The sequence below is a fragment of the Lutjanus erythropterus genome, chromosome 14, assembly GCF_056507025.1.
Source record: "Lutjanus erythropterus isolate fLutEry1 chromosome 14, fLutEry1.hap2, whole genome shotgun sequence".
Lineage (NCBI taxonomy): Eukaryota > Metazoa > Chordata > Actinopteri > Lutjaniformes > Lutjanidae > Lutjanus > Lutjanus erythropterus.
The window spans coordinates 31,169,812-31,190,272 of record NC_139330.1 but is presented as its reverse complement, the minus strand read 5'-3'; the positions used below and the strand labels follow the sequence as shown (position 1 = coordinate 31,190,272).

General features: G+C 40.1%; 1 protein-coding gene across 1 annotated transcript in view; it reads left to right on the top strand.

Moving 5' to 3' along the window:
- The first annotated feature begins 13,854 nt into the window (after positions 1-13,854).
- The window catches only part of nrg3a (neuregulin 3a), a 608,543-nt gene continuing 601,936 nt past the window's right edge, over positions 13,855-20,461 (top strand). Inside the window, exon 1 of the mRNA XM_084735640.1 lies at positions 13,855-16,888. Coding sequence (XP_084591766.1) covers positions 16,165-16,888 — 724 coding nt within the window. The 5' untranslated portion in view covers positions 13,855-16,164. The remainder of the gene's footprint in view (positions 16,889-20,461) is intronic.

Genomic DNA, 20,461 nt, shown 5'->3' with positions numbered 1-20,461 from the left:
CATGCTATTAAACAGAATGTTAATTGTTATGACCCCGCCCACTTGACATGCAGATTAACTACAGTGTCCGTGGTTGTAAACGCTGCCCCTGCACCACAGCCAACATCTGCACAGCAGACATCAATAGCTTTCTTGGTGTAACATTTGACTGGATCAGCAGGTCAACTTTGGAATTCAACAAGGCCACCAACAAGGTATTGAAGCAATGTAGCTATATAGTAGTAATCATAGTATTGCAGTCATAAAGTAATATCAGTAAAAAGTAACATACTATATTCTCTGAGAAACTTGGCCCAACATTAATCTCAGTTTGCTCTCATGGGGGTATTTTGGGATTGTTATGGCCAAAAATCGCTGTGCAATTTGCAGCATTTGATTTAATTAAAATACAAAAAGCAACTGTGTTGTACAAATCAGGAGGGGCGATGTTAAGATGGGAGCACGGTGTGCCTCAGAAGACAACCTGAGGTGATCAAAATCTCTAATAATAACTGGAATTTTTCGTGTCTAGAAGGGATACCTTGATTTCAAGATTTGTAGACATTGTTTCTGCATTGTTCACGTTTCACAAACTTATAATGTTTTATCATGTGACAAGGCTGTGGTTAAGTTCTGCTGTGGTTTAGAGACAGAAACACTTGGTTAGGATTAGGGAAAGTTCATGGTTTAGGTTAAAATTAATACACACCTGAGATCTTTCACAAGTCTGGGGTTCCCACATAGGCACGACCCTGGAAAGGAGGATTGATTTTGTTTTATCTGTGCTCTTACCATTCCATCTGAATCAATGCCATATATAGAAATGAACAACATGACAGCTCCCTGAAAGCGAAACCAAATCATCTTGATCGCCCCCTAATGGCTGGTTGCAGTATAGGTTATAAACCCAGTCCCCACCATTTTAATAAATGGGACAGCAAAGTACACATCAATTATCCCCCAGACCGCCCCCCGAGACGGTTTCTGTCATTTTAGGTAGTTCCTATCAAGCTGATGTCTGTTCATGTGTTCATTTTTCTGGTACTTTTGGTTTTAAATAGTTATTTCATGCTATAAAAATGGGGTTTCATGCCATGATAGATACCTGAGCTCTGCTTGCACGGTAACCATCTTTTTATGTCAATGGTCTGAACTGGATTGTTTTAATGCTGAACAATATACAGAATCTACAAATATTAGGCCAATATAGCAAAGTGTAGCAGTTAATGCAGGAATTGATTGAATTTGCAATCATCTCTCCGATTGAAAATTCACAGAGGGACTGATTAAGCTGAGATCCCACTCTCATGCACACATTATTGCTCTGGACAAATAACTACAACTTTGACCTTTCAGAATAGGGCTGATTGTTTGTTGTTGTCTTGTGATTGGAGGACAAACATTTGTGTGCCCTTTAATTAAGAGGCAGGATGCCGTCTGGGAGACGGCGCAATATCATCAAAACAAAGATCATCCAAAACCATAAAGGCATCAGCAGATTTTTGTTTTCTTATTTTGGTGACAGCTGGCTTGTAAGCATTTTTTCTCTCTGTATGGCTGTTTATTTCCTTTTCCTTTCCTCACCCTTATCATCTTGAGATCTATGTGCAAATGCATTTGTTCATGTTGTTCACTCATTTGTTGTGTTGCTTATATATGTCCACTTTTGTGCAAAATGATGTTGCAGCTTCCCTGAAAGAAGCCTGTGAGTGAGTTGTTGCTGCCTTATAGAGTGATGTCTATGATCATGTCTGTTAAAGAGAAAAATTGGCACTTTCCATGTTTATTTCCAGTCAGTGTTGATGTGGTCAATTCAAGCAATAAATTCCTCAGTGCGTACTATATTCACCAAACTGTTCCTCTGCTGCAAAATCTGTTGTTCTTCCTGCATCCAGTGATGTCACAGTGATGTAGTTGGTGTCAAGGAAGATCTACAGAATATTTCAGTTTGGATTTCTAGTCTTTGCCTCTGAGTAGCCAGGGGTCATGCTAGATGAGTGTTTTTGTCACCCAGCGCTATCTTTCAGCCAAAGGCGTAGGTAACATCACAAGCTCACCTGCATTGCATCCTGGTACATGTAGGCACTGCTGCATTACACCCTAAGCAGGAAAACTTCAGTTTCTTGGTCAATACAGCACACATGAGAACGTAATGCTTCAACTGACTACATCTACCATCAACAACTATTGGTCATTCACATGAAAAATGCAGCACTGTCCCTTTAAATCAGACATGTGCAAATAGCACAGAGTTTTTGGTCCTACCTAAACAAAAATAAAAAAATAAAAAATCACACATTTCACGCATCCATCCTGGTCATCTAGCACACACAGGAATTGATTGCTTGCATTGACTGTATTTACTTTCAACAACTATTGGACATCCACTTGAAAAATGCAGCATTGTCCCTTTAAATCAGACATATACAAGCAACATAACTAAAAAGAGATTATCTATCAGGAATTTTTGGGTGCTACCTACCTAATCACTAATGAAAAACTAAAGAAAAAACAAAACAATCCAGACTATTTCTTTTACTTAAAAAAGTAAATGAAAAATCACATTTCACACATTTCATTTACTCAAATACTCTGCTAAAAGGGTAAATTGCTCCCTAAGTAATTTGGGATATTATGTAAGAATAACAAGTGTGGAGAAAGGTTCAGTGTGAGGACTCTGAATGCCACTTCAGACATTTTGAAGGTGAATGAATTTGGAATATTTCTAAATGCTGAGTGCACTTGAGTGCTCATTGCTTAGTTTTTTGCCAGTTAGCATAAGTGGGTAAACACATAGCTTATTATAGGCAAAACAGAGTCTAATGTCTCATTTGTGCATGAAAAAATGTCAGCCTTCTCTTGAAAATGACAGATATTTTTAGGATTGAAGCTGTGAGAATTTCTTTTATATGATAACATTGATGGTCGTGCAATATGCTAAACAAACACATCACTACAGTATAATCTAACACTAGGCATATTTTATGATATATGATAGGATTATGCTGCTTGATGGTAAACAACAGATGGCAAGAGGATGTGGAGAACATCGGAACTGAAAGTGATATTTACCTCTATAAATGATTCTCAGGCAAAGGCTTAAAAATAAAACTGTGCAGAGTCTAAATATAAACCCCATGTTGTGAAAGACAGTTTAGGCTGACAGCAAGATTATCAAGAACAGAGCAGAAACATAATACTTAACATAATACTTACATGCTTACACTGTTACAGAGGAGACAGGAGCTTTACTGGTGAACACTCGCAGATTTTCTCCATGTTGTAGACTGAAACGCTGTGACGCTACGGAAACAACAGCAGTCATGTCCAGGCTGAAAACTGGCAGGTCATCTGAATTGCGGAGATGTGTAAAATCAGCAATTGTGTTTAGCCTTTTACTGCCATAACTGTATGTTTTAAGATATACTGCCAAACACAGAGGTCCGACCTACACTCAAAAAAACTAACTAGGGCATGTGTTTGATCAGCAAAACAGAAATACATAAATGAATTCATCGTGTTTACGTTCATTAAATGATTCGTTCTTGTTTGTTGTACATGAATCCAACAAAAATTCTGATTAATTAACTTCATTCAAGTCAGTCCAGTGGGACTGAGGTCCTTCAAACCAACAAGTAGCTGTTGCGCTATTTTAGCTATTGCACACTGTAACGCCCACCAGATGCAGGAATGTTCGACAAGCGGGAGAGGGACGTTTCGTGGATGTTAGCTAACCAGCAGCACCACCTAACCGTCTGGCATCCTTGTTTTAAATGGTAAGTAATTCAGATGTATCTGCATGAATTTATTTAGTTCAATAGGGTGGGTGATAAATTCTAGTCAGTTTTCTCTGCATGAAAATGTTTCTCACACTTAGCTAGCTAGCTAACTCAACTTTGCTATGGCTAGGTTTTAGCTACCCCTTGGGTACATTCTTTGTCACAACTGCTTTTTTTTTAATATGTGCTCCATGTGAAAACTCCTGCCTGAACTGCAGTGCAGAAAAATTAACCTGCAACCAGGCTGATGTTAAGCCAACGGACACAACAGTCAACACGTCCAGCAGCCAGCAAGCAAGCGGCAGTAGCTCAGTCTGTAAGGACTTGGCTTGGGAACCAAAGGGTCGGCAGGTCAAGTCCCACACAGACCAAAGTATGGAGCATGAACTGGTAGCTGGAGAGGTGCCAGTTCACCTCCTGGGCACTGCTGAGGTGCCTCTGAGCAAGGCACCAAACCCCTAACTGCTTGGGGCGCCTGACAATATGTATATATGTGTGTAGCCCCCTTGTTCTGACACCTCTCTGAAGTGCATGTTGTGTTTTTCTGTCCTGTGTATGTATGCACAAAATTACAAAAGAATGTAATTTTATAAATTATACCACCTGCCTGTGGTGATTTGACACATGTTTTTTCTGCTTCTGTAACGTTACAGGAGCCCATCAGTAGGATCTTTTCCTTGGTATTTGGTCATCATTGGTCAGTCATTGAAATCATATTTGGCTATTTAACAAACTATATATTAATAATTATAATAATTAATTATAATATTGCGTACCATTTCTCTGCTCTCTGGTTCTCTTGATGAATTTTAATGTTGCCTTTTCAAGGATTGAAAAAAGTGCTTGGATTTTAGATAAAGGGCTTGAAACTAATTATATTACTTTAATAGTTTACTTTTTAGATGAAGCAATAAATTATGTCAAATATTGGCTCAGCCAGGCTGTATAGAATGTCAAAATAGGGCTGCAACTAATTATTTTTCTTTTAACCATTTTCCTGATTAGTCAGTTACATCTTTGATCCATAAAGTGTCAGGAAATTGTGAAAAATGTTCATCAGTGTCACTCAGAGTTCAAGATTACATCCTCAAAGGTCCTGTTTTGTCCACAACTCAAAGATATTCAGTTTATTGTCACAGTTGAGTAAATAAAGCTGAAAATATAAACATTTGAGAAGCTGAAAGCAGATAATTTGGTCATTTCTTTCTTTTGAAAGATGATCCAAAATGATTAATCAATAATCCAAATATTTGGTGATTATGTAATATCTGACAACTATGATAACAAGAAAGTTTGCTGTGCTATCACAAAACATAATTTTAGATGTTGACAGCACAATATCATCTGATTTAATGTGATGAAGAAGTGAAATACTTATTTCAAATAAATGCATATAAATACTTTAATTGCCACAGCTGTAAGGTTCTGGAAAAGCATCAAAATGCACCTGAAAAAAAAAAAAAAATGTATATTTTTCCCAGAAATACATCACAAAAATAAGCAGTGAATCATTCATGCACATTTTAAACGTGGAGTGGACTCGACACCCATTTCTATAAAGCTCATTCATCTTTTCTAACACAGACAAGTTTCCAATTCAGTAACTTTTAAACGTGAGAAGAGCAGAGGGCAATTACTGTCCGCAGCATCCAGATGGAGAAACCACTGAGAGTGCATGTCCTATATGTGCTCAGGTCTTCTGTAGGCCCCCATTGTGTTCACACAAGAACAGAAACATAATGACAAATCAAACATAGTAATGTTGATCACTAGTTTCTCTCCTCACTTATATGATCAAACAGCTAGTATTTGAGCTCAACTGATACTCTACATGTGTGATGGAGATCTTTCGATGCAAAGGTGGTGCAGTTGGAATAAAAATGAGACATCTGATGGTTGCCATCTCCAAGATTTGTATTAAAATGGGTCAACATATGCTTATAAAATACTTTTCATGTTCCTGTTGTGACAATTGCGGGAGCATAATTCTCTATACGTGTGGTAGGCAAAGGTGCCAAGAGTTTGCAGGTTTTCACTTAATCAAATCACTTAATCGTGTGATTATACTGATTATATCAGCTTCGGCTAGAGATGACAAAGTAATTGGTAAGATAACACGGGGAACCTTTTGGTCAGAATGAAAAGCCACCCTGTGTGTGAGAGAGTGTGTGAGTGAAGGGGCATTAACATGTAAGAAATTTGTCCCTGATTAGCGTCGAGGTAGGGCGCAGAGGGGCAAAGCACAGCACTACAACCACGACATCCTGTCTGATTTGGCTAAAATCATAAGCTATATGATTCACAAATCTTATAGCCCGACCTGACTGTTCACACTTCACCATGCATTACATTTACGAGCAAGATCGTAGTCTGGCTTTAATGTTGTGTTATCGAGTTTGGGGCTCTTTTCTTCGGTCATGTCGGGAAAGGAACCCTTGATTTGCGAAACTCTCGTGAGATTTTTGTATGTTGTCCCTTCATTGTGACGTTAAACTGATCACTCTTGCGAGATCCTCCGTGGGTGTGGGGTTCCCTTCAAAACTCAACCATCAGTTTCTCCCTCCTCTGGTTGTGTCACTTCTCTCATTGGTTGAGCTTTGAAAGGTCAGAAGCAAACGAGGTCAGAGTTCAAGTAATTTGAACTTTGAGTGCAGCGGTCAGCAGCAGATCCTCTTGGTTGGGCACCATTACTGAAAACAATGAAACAGCCAGCGCAAAACGTTTTTACCACTGATCATGTGTTGGGACCTTGATTGCCTCATTTATGCCTGATTTGGTTGAGATCCTGTATAGACGCTGAGTACTCACTTGCTTTTTGGGCTCCTCGGGCTAAACTGTCTACCACAGTAGTTCCCACTACTGGGGGTCATTGAGGAGTTTCCAGGGAATCCCCAGAAAATTAAGTAATATTTTAATTTCACTGTCATTTCACTGACTTAGAAGTTACTCCAATGAGAGAATGACTGTTCTCTTCATTGGTTTCACACTCTTCACTGTAAATCTGTCAATCCATACAGTTCTGGAATAACTAAATCTTATCAGATGGGGATCCCTGAGACTACATCTTATCAAATAGAGGGTCCATGGCCTGATGTGCATCAGTCTGGGGGTCCTTGACACAAAAAAGGTTGGGAACCACTGGTCTAACCATACTCGAAACTTTTTCCAAACTTGCAGTTTGCTATCAACACACGCTTTTCCTCAGGATGATACAGTACATACCAGATGAGCATGTGTCCTCAAGTCCTTGTCCATCTACCTTTACGAAGACCATGAGAAACTCGTGAAGGAATACATGGTGAGTTACATACACTTGGTGTGACTTGCTTGATATGTTAAATTAACAGCCGTAATTAAAGGTGTTAAATATGATATATTAAACAGCAAAACATGCATTCTGAAACCATGTACAACTACAACACATTGTACTTTGTCCTTGTTTTTCTTCATCTGCTAATTCTTAACTTTTCGTGAGGTTTGAAACTAGAGACATAGAATTTGACATTTGCTTAACATCAGTTTTAAACATCCTAAAACAATATTATTGTCATAAATAGTTCATACAAACTAATGAAAAAAGCACAAACATGAACAGAACACAGCATTAGGTCTTCGTTGATCACCAGACGGGAAATTCAGGAACACACTGTTATTTTAAAATGTTTAAAGAGTGTTTACAATAACTCTACAAGTTCAAATCAAAAGTGTACCCATATATTTAGCCCATGAAATTTCATCCAAGCAGAAGCTTTTTTATCATATTTTTAGTGAGTCTGCAGCTAATATCCTAACCAGTACCTGCTTACTGTAGCAACAGTAGCATGTGTTAGGGGTTTTTGAGTATTGAAATGCCTACAAAATACTAAATTATTTTCTTCATATTCATTAAATCACATTTATTCATTTTTTCCTTGTTAGTTTTTTTTATTATTATTTATTTGCAGCTGCAATGCTGCATTGGATGCTCTTTCAGTGATGACTGTTATCTTTGGCTGCCATCTGTGAGCTGCACACACACATTGTGTTACCTAACGTGGTGGAAAATAAACAGTGACAATAGTGTGACCACGGACAATGTGATCTAAATGAGCTATTTAGATTAAATGTGGTTTTGTGTTTATTTTTGGACAGATGTGACATCATAGACTGACCCGAGGCTGTTTTCTTGTTCAGTAGCATTGTGTTATCTTTTACATCCCTTAAACATAGATGTCATCTATTATTTAATGCTATGTTCTGTTAAAGTGAGAGCATGAATTACTAATTCAGGAGCACAATTTTTTAATTTGTTGACAATTTTTTTTTTTTGACACCTGCTGCTCCCTGTATGTTTGTCTCTTATACATGTTGAACAATTGAAATCTCACAATAGCTTAAGCATGCAAACTATACATGAGAAATTAACTGTCCAACGTCTAAGCTAGCCAACCCCTGGTTCTTCTGGGAAACTGCAGGTGGGCTTTGTCATGGTACTTGGGCAGTTTTATACAGTTTTATTGATGTGGCTGACTGATCCATATTCTCTTGTAGTAGCTAAAATCTGTAGCTGCTTTAATAGTGATTGTTTGTCTCTGCATTAGCTTCCTTCCATAGTTCTCAGGGAATGTTTTCAGTGTTCACTGGGCACTGGGATGTCCAACTTTAGATTTCACCTTGTTCTTTTTTTTTTTTTTCAGAAAATGTATTTATCGTCATATTCTATTCCACACAACCCTGACACCGAGGCCCATCGTTCCATGGAGCAAACTAAGATGAGTTTGTGTCATGCAGAAGGGAGGGTGCAGTGCCTGGGGATGACCCAGAGGACATCCTTGTCCTGACTGAAGGTATGGAGGTCCTCACTGGTTTGGGGGACATTGTGATTGCTTGTCCTCTGTTGTTTGGACTGTTTGAACCATGTTTAAGTGCATATTGTTGGAGTCATGCAAAACCATCTTGCTGGTTTATCTGGAAACTTTGTTTTTATGATGGACCAAGAATATTTTGTGTTTGTGTTTATGTTTTATTGCACTTGTATTAGGGGTGCAAATCACAATTTCATCACAATATGATGTTATATATTTGCTGATATCACAAAGTCTGACACGATACGATTTCAATTCAATACAGGGGCCTGTGATCGATATGAGATGATATCACACGCCCATTGTTAATTACATTGACAGTTATTGAGCTCTTCCAAACATTTAAATAAAAAAAGATCTATTCTTCTTATTTAAAAAAAGACCCGTCTTTTGGAGTTGTTAGTCAGTTTTCGTAGCAAAAAGCTGGTCAGTTTCAAAATAAAGGCATATCTAGATGACGATATGGATTAATATTTTGATATTGAATTGTTGATCATTGAATTGATATATTGATCCATATTGATGTATTGTTACACACCTAATTTTTATAAACGTGTTGAAGTTTTATTATAAGTTTTATAAGTCATGCACAAAACCTGAAAAATTGTTTTGAAGTCGTTTTCTTAATGTGCTGTTAACAGTTTGGTCAGTAAAATATTGAGCATGCCTGTTGGATATAAAATGTTAAACCTGAAATGACTGTTTTGGAAAAGTTCTGTAGTGTCCCACATGCATCGCTGTGGATGGACTGAATGCACCTGCTATTTCCTCAGCTCACTTGGTCTCTTAGCTTTAGAGTTTGCATCATCCATCCTTCAGAACAGTGTGGTTGCAATTGGGACTGTTGGTTTGAATTCTCAGGTGGCATGAAGGTACACTGAGGCCTGTGGGCTGGTGCTAATAACTAAAGGGAAGTTTAGCACGCGATGGTTAAAGGGGAGAAATCTCAGAGGAACCGGGATTTTGGCAGCTGTTAAATAAAATAGAAAATGGTATTGCATGTTGTCTTTTTTATATGTTAGTGGACCTTTTGATTATTCAAAATGAATGCTTACTACTACTACTAGCAATGAAAACAACACTAATTGACACAGATAAAACCTATATTAGTTCACACAACAAGGCTGAATTTTGTTGGATTAAAGTGTAACCAATACAAACAAAACGTAAATCAGTGATATCAGTCCTTGAAAACACTTGAATTTGAATGTAGTGTTTTCAAGGACTGAAAATTGCTTGAAACTGTAATTAGCCTAGTTGCTTTTGAATTTTGCACAAAATGAAGATGACTTCACATTTATAAATGTGCTATTTGCCATTACTGTAAGTTTCTGGAAAAGCTTGAAAATGCTCCTTGAAAATGCTTCTTGAAGAGAAAAAAACACGTACAGATACAGACGGAACTTTATGTCTTTGGCCTCTTTATTGGGGTAACTTTTGACTGTGAGTGGCGCCCTCTAGTGGATGTATTCTTTAACATCCACGCCAAGGACATAAATGAGCCTCAACTCAGTCTATTTGTTTTATACACTGTGTCAGCACAATCGTACATCATGACTTGTCCCCAAGTATGCCGTTGTCTCTGTGGTCGTGTGGTCTTCTGCAGGGTAGGTACCAGGATCATGGTCCAGTCTGTGATGGTTGTGTTTCCTGGTGTGACCAGTCTTGCCTCCTTATAAATGTGGTCAAGACCAAAGAAATGTTCATTGATTTTCGGAGGAGGCCTTCTGCCTCTAGCACTATGTGTGATTAAGGGTGAGCCAGTGGCAGCAGTGCAGCAATATAATAAGTATTTTGTCACCGTCTGAAATGAGAAGCCCAACTTTGATGCAGATACAGATTAGTGTTTGTAAAAAGGCTGATCGAGATGTTCTTTTTAAGAAAGCTGTGAAGCTGTCGTGTGGACGTGACACTGATGAAAGTGTTTTGCCGTTCTTTTAGTGAGTCTGTTTTTTCTTTTCCTGTGATATGCTGGTTTGGTAGTTTTAGACTTTAAAATAGAAACAAATTGGTTAAAATTCTCAAGCTGTGCCATAAGAATACTGGCGCTACCTTTAATGCCCTTCAGCAGCTGTATGAAGCGAGGGCTGTCTCAAAGGCACAGACTATTGTCTGGGACCCTCAGCATCCAACATGTTGAGTTCCAGATGTTTCCATCAGGGCGAAGGTTTAGTCTCCCCAGGGGCAGCGCTAATAGACACAGATTGTAGTTTGTTCCATCTGGTCTATAACCCCCAAGATTCATTCATGGTGACAGCATTAGAGATATGGATCCTGTGATGTTTTGGGTATAATGTCTGTTTTAGTTGAATGTATTTGTGCTGGACTATTGTCTGTAAAGCAAATGGTTAATGGACCAACCAATGATACTCTTCGTCCTCATTGGACTGCAGAAAAGTTTATAAAAAGACAGCTGAATCCTCCGTTATATGGACATGCTTTGAGAATAAGCAAAAAATGTTAATCTGCAAATGATGTCAGGCAGCTGTGGTTAAAAAGGGTGGTCTTACTTTATACACTTGAAAGAACGTTTTGCCTTTTTTCTATTGTTCCAGATTGGCACTTTAAATGTTCTTAAAATACCTCTGCAACTTTTGAGTTGTCTTTTTCTTCTTGACTGGGTTAAGTTCTGACAGTGAGCCCTTTTGTGGCTCCAACATAAAGGACATTTGTGACGTGGGCAGTACAGTTATATCGTTTGAAATGGACATATCTATTTTCACGCATAAAGGGGGCATAAATTAGCCTTAACTCAGCCTGATAATCTCTGAAAGCGGGCGCTGTCCAGACGGACTTCATGGACCAAACGATAACGCTCTTTATCCTCACGAGACTGTGGAGAAGTTGGTAAAAAAAAAAAAGACAGAAGCATCTTCCATTGTATGGATATGAGTCAAGTTTGAAAAGTCAGACCATGAGCAGACCAAGGGGATGATAAGAGAAGGTAATACTTGATATACTTGTTAAAAGGTTTTGCATTTTTTTTTATTCCAGTTTGGCACATTAAATGCTCTTAAAATACAACATGTCTTGGTAATATTATATTACAATTAATGATGTGATACATACTGTTACTGCCTGTGGTCCAAATCTTAACATGATATAAATTTTAGGTCATGCTTCCCTCCCTTACCCTGCAAAGATATACTGACCTTGTTCAGCCGTTGGATTTCACTGCACACGCACTTCTCTCGCTGTAGGTAAGGACAAGTAATTAATCCATAATCCAGCACAGGCCACGATATGTTTTAATTAAACACAGCTACGGTTTGTCTTGTCGGCAGGTTTTTCTGTAGTCAATTACAAACTGTTCTACTTTAGAGGTGTAGCAGTTTATTTTGCAACTCCAGGTATCTGAGAAAGTGTTTTTATATACTTTGATTCACTACTGCTACTGAATACAGGCCTATTTGCGAGCTAAATTTGGAAATCGCATATCATCCACCTGTTTTAAAGAGACTTGGATTCTTTGGTTTTGGCTTACCTTCAGTTTTACTGTTCGAGTTGTGTATTTTGATGTGATCAAAAGGGTGTTGTTCATGAAGAGGAAGCGTAGATGGGTTAGTATTTAATTTGTGTCCCAGTGGGTGTTTGCTAGCATGAGTATTGGCGATTCTTTCAAACCAGTGCAGCGTCTTCAAGGCTGCTTTAACAGACTTGTGCTGCCATATGTTTATGTGTCAGAGGACAGAGCGAGGTGTGAAAACCCACAACATCCATTGAGTTTCCCCCCACGGGACCATTTCAAGGCTACCCCTGCAGACAGATGCTATCTGCATGACTTTATGTGCGTCTCTTGTGATGCTATCACTTCCTAGTAGACACTCTTGCAAACACATTCATGCACACAAAGATAAAGTCACAACACAACAGAGGAAACAGTGCATGGTTTTACAACGAGCATCTTAAAGGTTGTTTTACACGGCGCTGTACACAGTTAAATTGATTTGAACCCGGGCTGGATTTACTGAGGCTCAGCCATTCAAACTGGCTCATTAAAATAATAGTCAGAGTAAGCAGTGATGCGAAACTCAAAATATTATTAGTCTTTTGTCTTCTGTCGCTTTTGCCTCCACCCTATTTCCTCCTGACTTGTGGGTCTATTTGTTTCATTTTCTCTATGTGCATTTGTTCTCGACTTTGCCTCACTTCACTTTCATCCCTCCATAAATCTGTCTCTTTTTTTAAATGGATTTTTATTAAAAGAACAGAATATACATTGACGACACAAGAAAAAGAGAATATGAGACATCCACAGCACAGTTTCAATGAGGATGATGGATTTTCAAGTGTAAATGAATATGAGAACATTACATATAGTACAGTGACATATTTTAATCTGACATCTTAAAGGAGCGATATATCAACAGTTTCACTAGAGTTTGTGACATAGTCACAAAACTTTATTTTTAAGATTTGTGTACATGAAAACAAATTTCCAAGTCTTTTCTTTTTTTCAGGACGACTTTTAAACACATATATTATCCACAATTGTTCTCATTTTGTTGTCAAATTAGCAACAATTGAACAAAATAAAGTTTACTGATAAAAAATCCAGTGAGGCCCTCAGAGACACTCCAGTCTGCTCCAGTGAAAAGATGTACTCATCTTGCATCATAAGCAAGAAAGTGTTTTAGTGGACGAACACTTAGTATATGCCCCAGAGTGCAGGAGTCATCAGCAGTTTTTATTGGTTTTCCAGGAACAGACAAAATCATGAATACCATAAATGGAATAAAATAAATACAAATACCTGAAAATCAGAATTAGGAATACTTTATTGATGCCCAGGGGGGACTTTGTCACGTTACAGATGTTCCTATTCAAGAATAGAAAAATATATAACAGAGAGCAATTATAAGAAATACATATAGACATGCTGTATGCGTTACAGACAGTCAAGTTTCTGCAGACGTTGAATTATTGCAAATAGAGTAATTGACCTAATGCACCTACAAGGCCTACAAAATGACTTTTCTGTCATTGGTGGACCAAATATTGGCATAGAAGTGAAGAAGACATACAGTGCAATACATATGTGAGAAAAATGCTTATAAATTAATTTTGACATCATGGGAACCTCATGCATATATTCCAAATACGGAAGCTATCATTAAAAAGAAAACAGGAGAATAAAGCCCAAAAGACTATAGTCATCACATATCTGAAGGCCTCAAATAAGAGAATAAATAAGGAATCTGTGATGCACTTAATTAAAAACTGAATCTGTTCATAAATGTTTGAGCTATCTTTGGGAAAACTACATCAGCGCCCTTAAAAAGACACTTTGTCAAACATGCATACAGTTTTTATGGCACTGGTCCTGTGGATCCACATAAATACGTAAGATGGCATCAAATGCACTTACTGTAAGTTTGCTCTTTAAAAATCCATCTCTCCTTCCTTCCTTCCTTTCTCCCGTCTCTCCTCTGATGCCATGCAGTGGGCGGGGCCGAGGGGAGTGAGTGACGGCTCCTGCATTGTGCCTCTGCTCTGATCCGTCTGGGACTCGGGCTCCTCGCTGGTGACTGCCTCATCTGCCGCTGCAGAGCTCGCTCTCCTCCTCTGCTCTCCTCTCCCCTCCTCCCACTCTCATTATCTTTATCTGTACACACACCTCCACTCCCCTTTTCCCTTTTTTTTTTTTTTTTTTTTAACTCCCCTAGCTTTCTGTATGCATTCTGCATCTTTACTCACTCCCCTCCCTGCTAACGGAGGTGGGCAAGCTTCCCAGTGCTGGTGCATCTAGCAGGTGCAGCCTCTTTCTCTCCTCCCTTCCTCCATCCCTCCCTCCCTCCCTCTCTCTCTCTGTTCCCTCGCTCGACCAGTGTGCACACTCTGCTCTGTCTGTGCCTGCGTTTTTTTTTTCTCCCCCTTCTCATTCGTTCTCTGTCTCTCAGCGGCGGCAGCTCGGGGAGGCAGCTGTATGTGCGTCTGCATCACAATTGCCACAGGTAAAGACAGCTGCATTGTCGGATGTTGCTAACCCCACTGGGGGGTTAGGGAGCCTTCGCTGCTGCGGTTGGAAGTTCTCATCCCAGCGCGGGGCGCACGTTTCTAATCATCTCCAAGAGAGCATCCTGGAGGGAAGGACAGGCAAGAGGATCCCAGCAACCCGACCAACAAATCACCGGCTGACTGGAAAGAGCGCAGGCTTTCAGGGGACTGAGGAAAAAACACCTCTCAGAAAGAATCAGTGGGATATTTTTAAACCTTGTGGCCTCCTGTTTGTGCTTTTTCCTCTCATCTCTTGCTTTCTGCTCTTTTCTGTCTTAATCATTTCATCCACTCCCTGCTTCTCACCCTCTTTTCTCCTCTCGTTCCATCCCCTCTGTGGCGGAATGTTCCCTTCAAATAGATGAGAAGAGGCTTTCTGAGTGCTTGCTGCAGTATTAACGGACAGTATACAGAGACAGCGGGGCGCTGAGCGGACAGCTTGGGGAAATCTGATCCACAGCCGGCTGGAGAAGGAGCGGGATCACGCGCCGCAGTTGCAGATTTATCCGCCCTGTGATACCACTGCGCGACAACACCCCTCATTCTTTTTTTTTTCCCTCTCTCTGTCCTCATCTGAAGTGTTGCTTTTTGACTGGATCTGGTAAATTAATTGGATTCTACTGCTTTATTTTTAGCCGCACTGGAATTTAGAGCACACAAAAAGGAAGCAAAGTGGGTTTGGATCCAAAGAGTGATACAAAAAAAAATCCTTAAAAACAAAAGGAGAGGCTGATTGAATGGGCAACTAAGATATCGGATAATCCAAGGAAAGTGTTTGACGGACGCATAAACGACAGATCTCTTTGCTCTCGCTCTCTTTCAGTTACGAAAGAGACAGATTTGGGGAGCTGAGGGACGCTGACTCGGCTTTTGGAACAGGCTGCATTGGGAAACATCTTGATTTTTTTTTTGGGTCCTGCACAGGGTGGGGAAGCAACAAGGACCCACCCTGCAAGTTTCACTCCCCTGATCAGGCAATACCGTCCCATCGTGGATTGTACATGAAGGGGACATACGTGCATGCTGAGTAGAAATCACTGTGGATTTTTGGTGCAGTGGCATCTGAACACTGATGCCACCGATTCCTCACATGCACAGATGTAAAGCTGTTCCTTCCCACCCATTTCTCCCTCCCGTCTTTCTCTTTGTCCCTCTTTCTTCCTGCTAGAAGCAGCACTTCTTCTCCTTTGGCTTACCCTGCTGTGAACATTCTTGAAGTTTACTGTTGCTCCAGTTGGACATCGGGAGTTGGGCAGGACCAAACACGGACTAATCGGGCGATTATCCGTCTACGCCAGCTCTTCCATTTCTCACTGGGTGTCTCTTGAGTGTGAGTGCGTGTGCTTGCGTGTTTGTGATCGTGTGTCTGCATGTATCTCCTGCACCCCTCCCCTCCTCTCTATCCTTGGATTACATATTTGTGTGCGTGTTACTGAGCGTCCGATTCCCGTGGGGTCCTTTTGTATCCATTTCTTCACCTTTCACTTTGTCTCTTCTCAATGTGCGGCATTGTTGGAAACCTTTCTGTCATTTGCTACCGATGCCTATCGCAGGGTTAACCCTCAATGAGCCATAAAGGACGGCAGGGAAGGATGAGCGAGTGTTCTGGGGCAGCTGTTTCCGGGGCGGTGATCCTGGAGGAACCTGAGGGTTCGGGGGCTTCGGGAGGCCGCGGCGAGGGCCAGGCCCAGGATCAGGGTCCCCTTCGCTGTGCGGTTTGGCCTCGCCAGCAGACATGGCTGTGTGTGGTCCCCTTGCTTATCGGTTTCATCGGCCTTGGATTGAGCCTGATGCTGCTGAAATGGATTGTCGTTGGTACAGTTCGGGATTACGTGCCAACAGACCTGGTGGATGCTAACCGAATAGGCCAGGATCCTATCTTCCTCTCTAAGCCAAGCGGGATTCCCAAAAGTCCCGACACTACCACCACCATAACTACTCCTACAGTCGATGGTGGGAACCCCACACCTAGAACTGTAACTGCTGCGAAAGGTAGAACTCGTTCCACTGCTACTACCACTACCATCAATCCTAGAGGGGGCGGAGCCTCGGGTAGCCAAGTAACCCCACGGAATCCTGTAAATCGTAACGGACGTGGACCTTCAGGTTTTACTACGACCACTGCAGCGCCACGGACAACCTTCATAATTGGAGTGGCGACATCTAGCCCCTCGCCGTCCAACCCGACTGTACTCCACGACTCTACGCAGATGTGGACCCCAGAGCATACTACTACTGAGACGATCTCCACCACGCTCTCAACGCGTACACACGGCCATCGCAAAACACGTAAGTCATTTGAATCCATAAAGGCTTGCCATGTGTTCTTATACATGCAGAATTAAAGGTATGTGTCTCTTTTCTTCTGAGACGAATCAATGTAGAAGGGTCTTTGAAGTGAAGTCTTAAAAAACTTTTAATTGATTTGTCGTTGTTGGCTTGGTTGAACAGACTAATGGGCTGATTCACTAATGGCATTCCACAGGTGTGTTGCCTTTTTACTGGCTGGAGTGTGTAAAAGGCTTGTCTGTTGGCTGGTTCTTTATCATCAAGACTGTTCGTCTGAACATTGATCTACTCCTGACAATGATTTTCTTCAAGACTGTTTGGCTTGCAATGGACATGTACGACTATCCTGCTTTGGATACTGTATATGTGACATTCATGCTGTAGGCTAAGAATTCAAGAAGCATGATCAATTGCATTGATTGGTGCAGTAAGGCTATCTGAACTATCGCAGGACTCAATAATCAATCTTTCTTCTGTCGATGGTTAAATCTATTCCAGCAACACAGAATGACTTTAAAATGGTGGTGTGTACAGTGGGTTACAATTTTGGTCTTAAACACAAAATGTTTGTATGATATTTTGTGAAATATTCAGTAAGGTCTTGTTAGCATCACACAAAGTGTCCATAGCACATAGCACAAATTGTACTTTTTAGGTATAATGGGCAATGTGATGAGTGCACTATGATTATTAAGAAGGCAAGGAAGGATAAGATGAAGTCTATAAAGGAAGACTGAAAATTCTCAAGTGTGCCATTGCATTTTGTTCATAAAATGTTTTTGGTGCATGTGGGCTGAAGTGAAGCAATGTTCCAAACTAAAACTGACTTTTGGCACACTAAAGTCAAGGTTAGCCTGGTGTGATAAAGTGAATTGAGTGAAGATGCATCGATTTAACTGGTAATTTATACTCACTGAGGCATGCATGCACTCATATGTACACTAAGTGGTGGTGTTTACTCACTGTAACCCCTCCAAGCTTCAAAGTAGGTGGTGTTGTATCCATCATGCAAACCTCCCCACGTTCTTGATGCTAATAATGTTGTGGTAATAACATGTTCAGTGACACACAGAATTTTTTGTCCGTCCGTCATGGCTTGCGTGTTCTAACCCATCTGTTAATGGATGCTGATTCCTCTACTTCACTGTTTTCACCATTGCTGTCCTTGAATCAAGTCTTGCACGTGCACATGGGATATTGATTGTGTCATTGATCGCTACAAAAAAAAAAAAAAAAAATCCCTGTGGCAACACATACACACACACACACACACATCACACACAGCTTCCTCCATGATAAATCTCTCTGCTCTCAAAATGGTGTCACATTATGTGCTGGACTTCCCTCTGATCCTAGCATGGGTCTATACAGACAGTTTCAGAGTGACGGGAGAGGGTTGTATTTTTTAACAGTGTGGCTTCATGCTCTTTCTCATGTCTGCAGGAGAAAATATCTCACAGTACTTCTTAGTATTAAAGTCTGGATCAATTACATGTGATGTGTGTTTTTCTTGTATGTTATGAATGAATGGTCACTGACCTAAATGCCTCCATGATAGCATTTATGTTTAAATATTGTTGCTATTCTCTCATCACTTTGTAATGTGGAATGCCCATGTTTACACTCTTGGAAATAAAGGCACTACCTGGAACCACAGAGGGTTCTTTGGCTTGCCCCCATGGGAGAACCGTTTTAGAAAGCCTTTTCGAGAGTTCTACTTAAAACTTAACTTAAAGAGGGATACCGTAAAGCATCTATGAAAGGTGTCATCCAAAACTTCTTATGAGAGGTTCCACTGAGAACCCTTCCATGGTTTAATGGTTCCACCCACAATCCTTGTGGGGGTTCTATGAAGAAACTTTCCACCTTCTAAGGGTGTTAACAAGAACCCATCCTGGGGATTCTACTGAGAATCCTATTATATTCCAATTAGAACCCAACTGGGTGGGCAGTACAAGAACACTTTGATGTTATAGTATAAGAAAAAGGAAAGATTTCAACAATCCTTCACCAATCTTTCTTCCAAAAAGGGTTCCTCAGAAGCAAGTGGTTCTGGGTAGAACCTCAGCCCTTCAGGAAAAACCCTTTTGGAACCCATATTTCTAATAGTGTACTGCCATTTTTAAATTATTAATAATTGCACAATCACAGCCATATATTAAATAATTGATGAATTAAATCAATCCATTCCACCTGTTTTGGATTCCTGCATGAATACAAAAGTGCATCTGCTCCTTTTGTGTCCACGAGAATGAAAATGTCCCCAGATTACACCGGAGAGCGGGGAACGGTCCCTCTGATAATTAGAAACACGGGGGAAAAATTGTGTATCATTTCATTACCATGAGGAAAAATGGGAACCATTCATCATCATCCGTTCATTTATTAATTAACCATTAAAAGAAAGAATGTCATTTCTCCAGCAAGTGCTCATTAAGCCTCGTTGATAGATATCCGAGGGAAAATGTCACTCCCTCTCCAGCGTTCCTGAGAAAGTTCCACCACTACAGGCTGGTTCGATAATCCTGCACACCCTTCACCCTCCCACCCCTTCTTCTCTACCACCCACATGCTGCTTTGATTTGAAAAGGCCATCATTTTCACATTAACTATCCATTATGGCGGAATGTGTTATACGATATTACTGAATTGCCTGTGTTGGCTTGTGCTCAGATATGGAAAAAATTCTATTAATTGAAGTATAGTAGGCCATCTGTGTGCTCCTATTGACGATGTCGCTGTCTTTGTGGGACACAAAAAAGAGATGGACAGAGATTTGATCTCACGCTGGGCTTTGCTGTATGTTTTTCCTACTGTAAATTTCCATTTGAAAGATTTCTTTCAACAATATCCTCATTGTTCCTTGAAAAATAGGATGTTATGTAATACTATATGACTATAGATTGCAATGGTCATTATCTTTGAAGATCATTTGGTAGAGCATATGGCTATAAATACTGCGATACTGATAGTCCTTGACCCTTTATTGCTATGGAGAAGAAGTCAGTAATAGATGCAAATCTCAGCTGGAGCAAAACAAGATGTTGTATTAGCAGATGTCATCTAAATTTCATCACTGTGTGTATTATCTGGTCTCTACAAAACATAATGATTAGCTTTAGCCTGCCATTAGTAGAAAACACAAGCCTGGTTACATAAACTACCCCAAATTTAAATTTGTCTCTTAAGCAAAATATTAACACAAGCTAAGGGGTTCATGTATAAGTGTTGCATAAAGCCTCTTAGATTGTCTTCTTGCCCAAGTATTTAGACTAAAGTAGTTACTGTCATAATACAGCATGTGAACTCTAGTTACCATGGGTACACATCACTCATATCTTTCTAAATGATGATAATACTGTTGTCTCAAAGAACATGGACAACACAAGCACATAATCTAAAGTAAATGGAACCCAGCCATAACAAATGCCCACAAGCAGAAAAACGGCAATAATTAACCGACAAAATCAGTGTAAGAAATCTGGACAGGAGTCGGCAAAAAATCTGCTGAGTTTCAATAAAAGTTAACAAGAACATATCAGACAGAGTTGTGTTAAAGTACAAAGTTGCTAG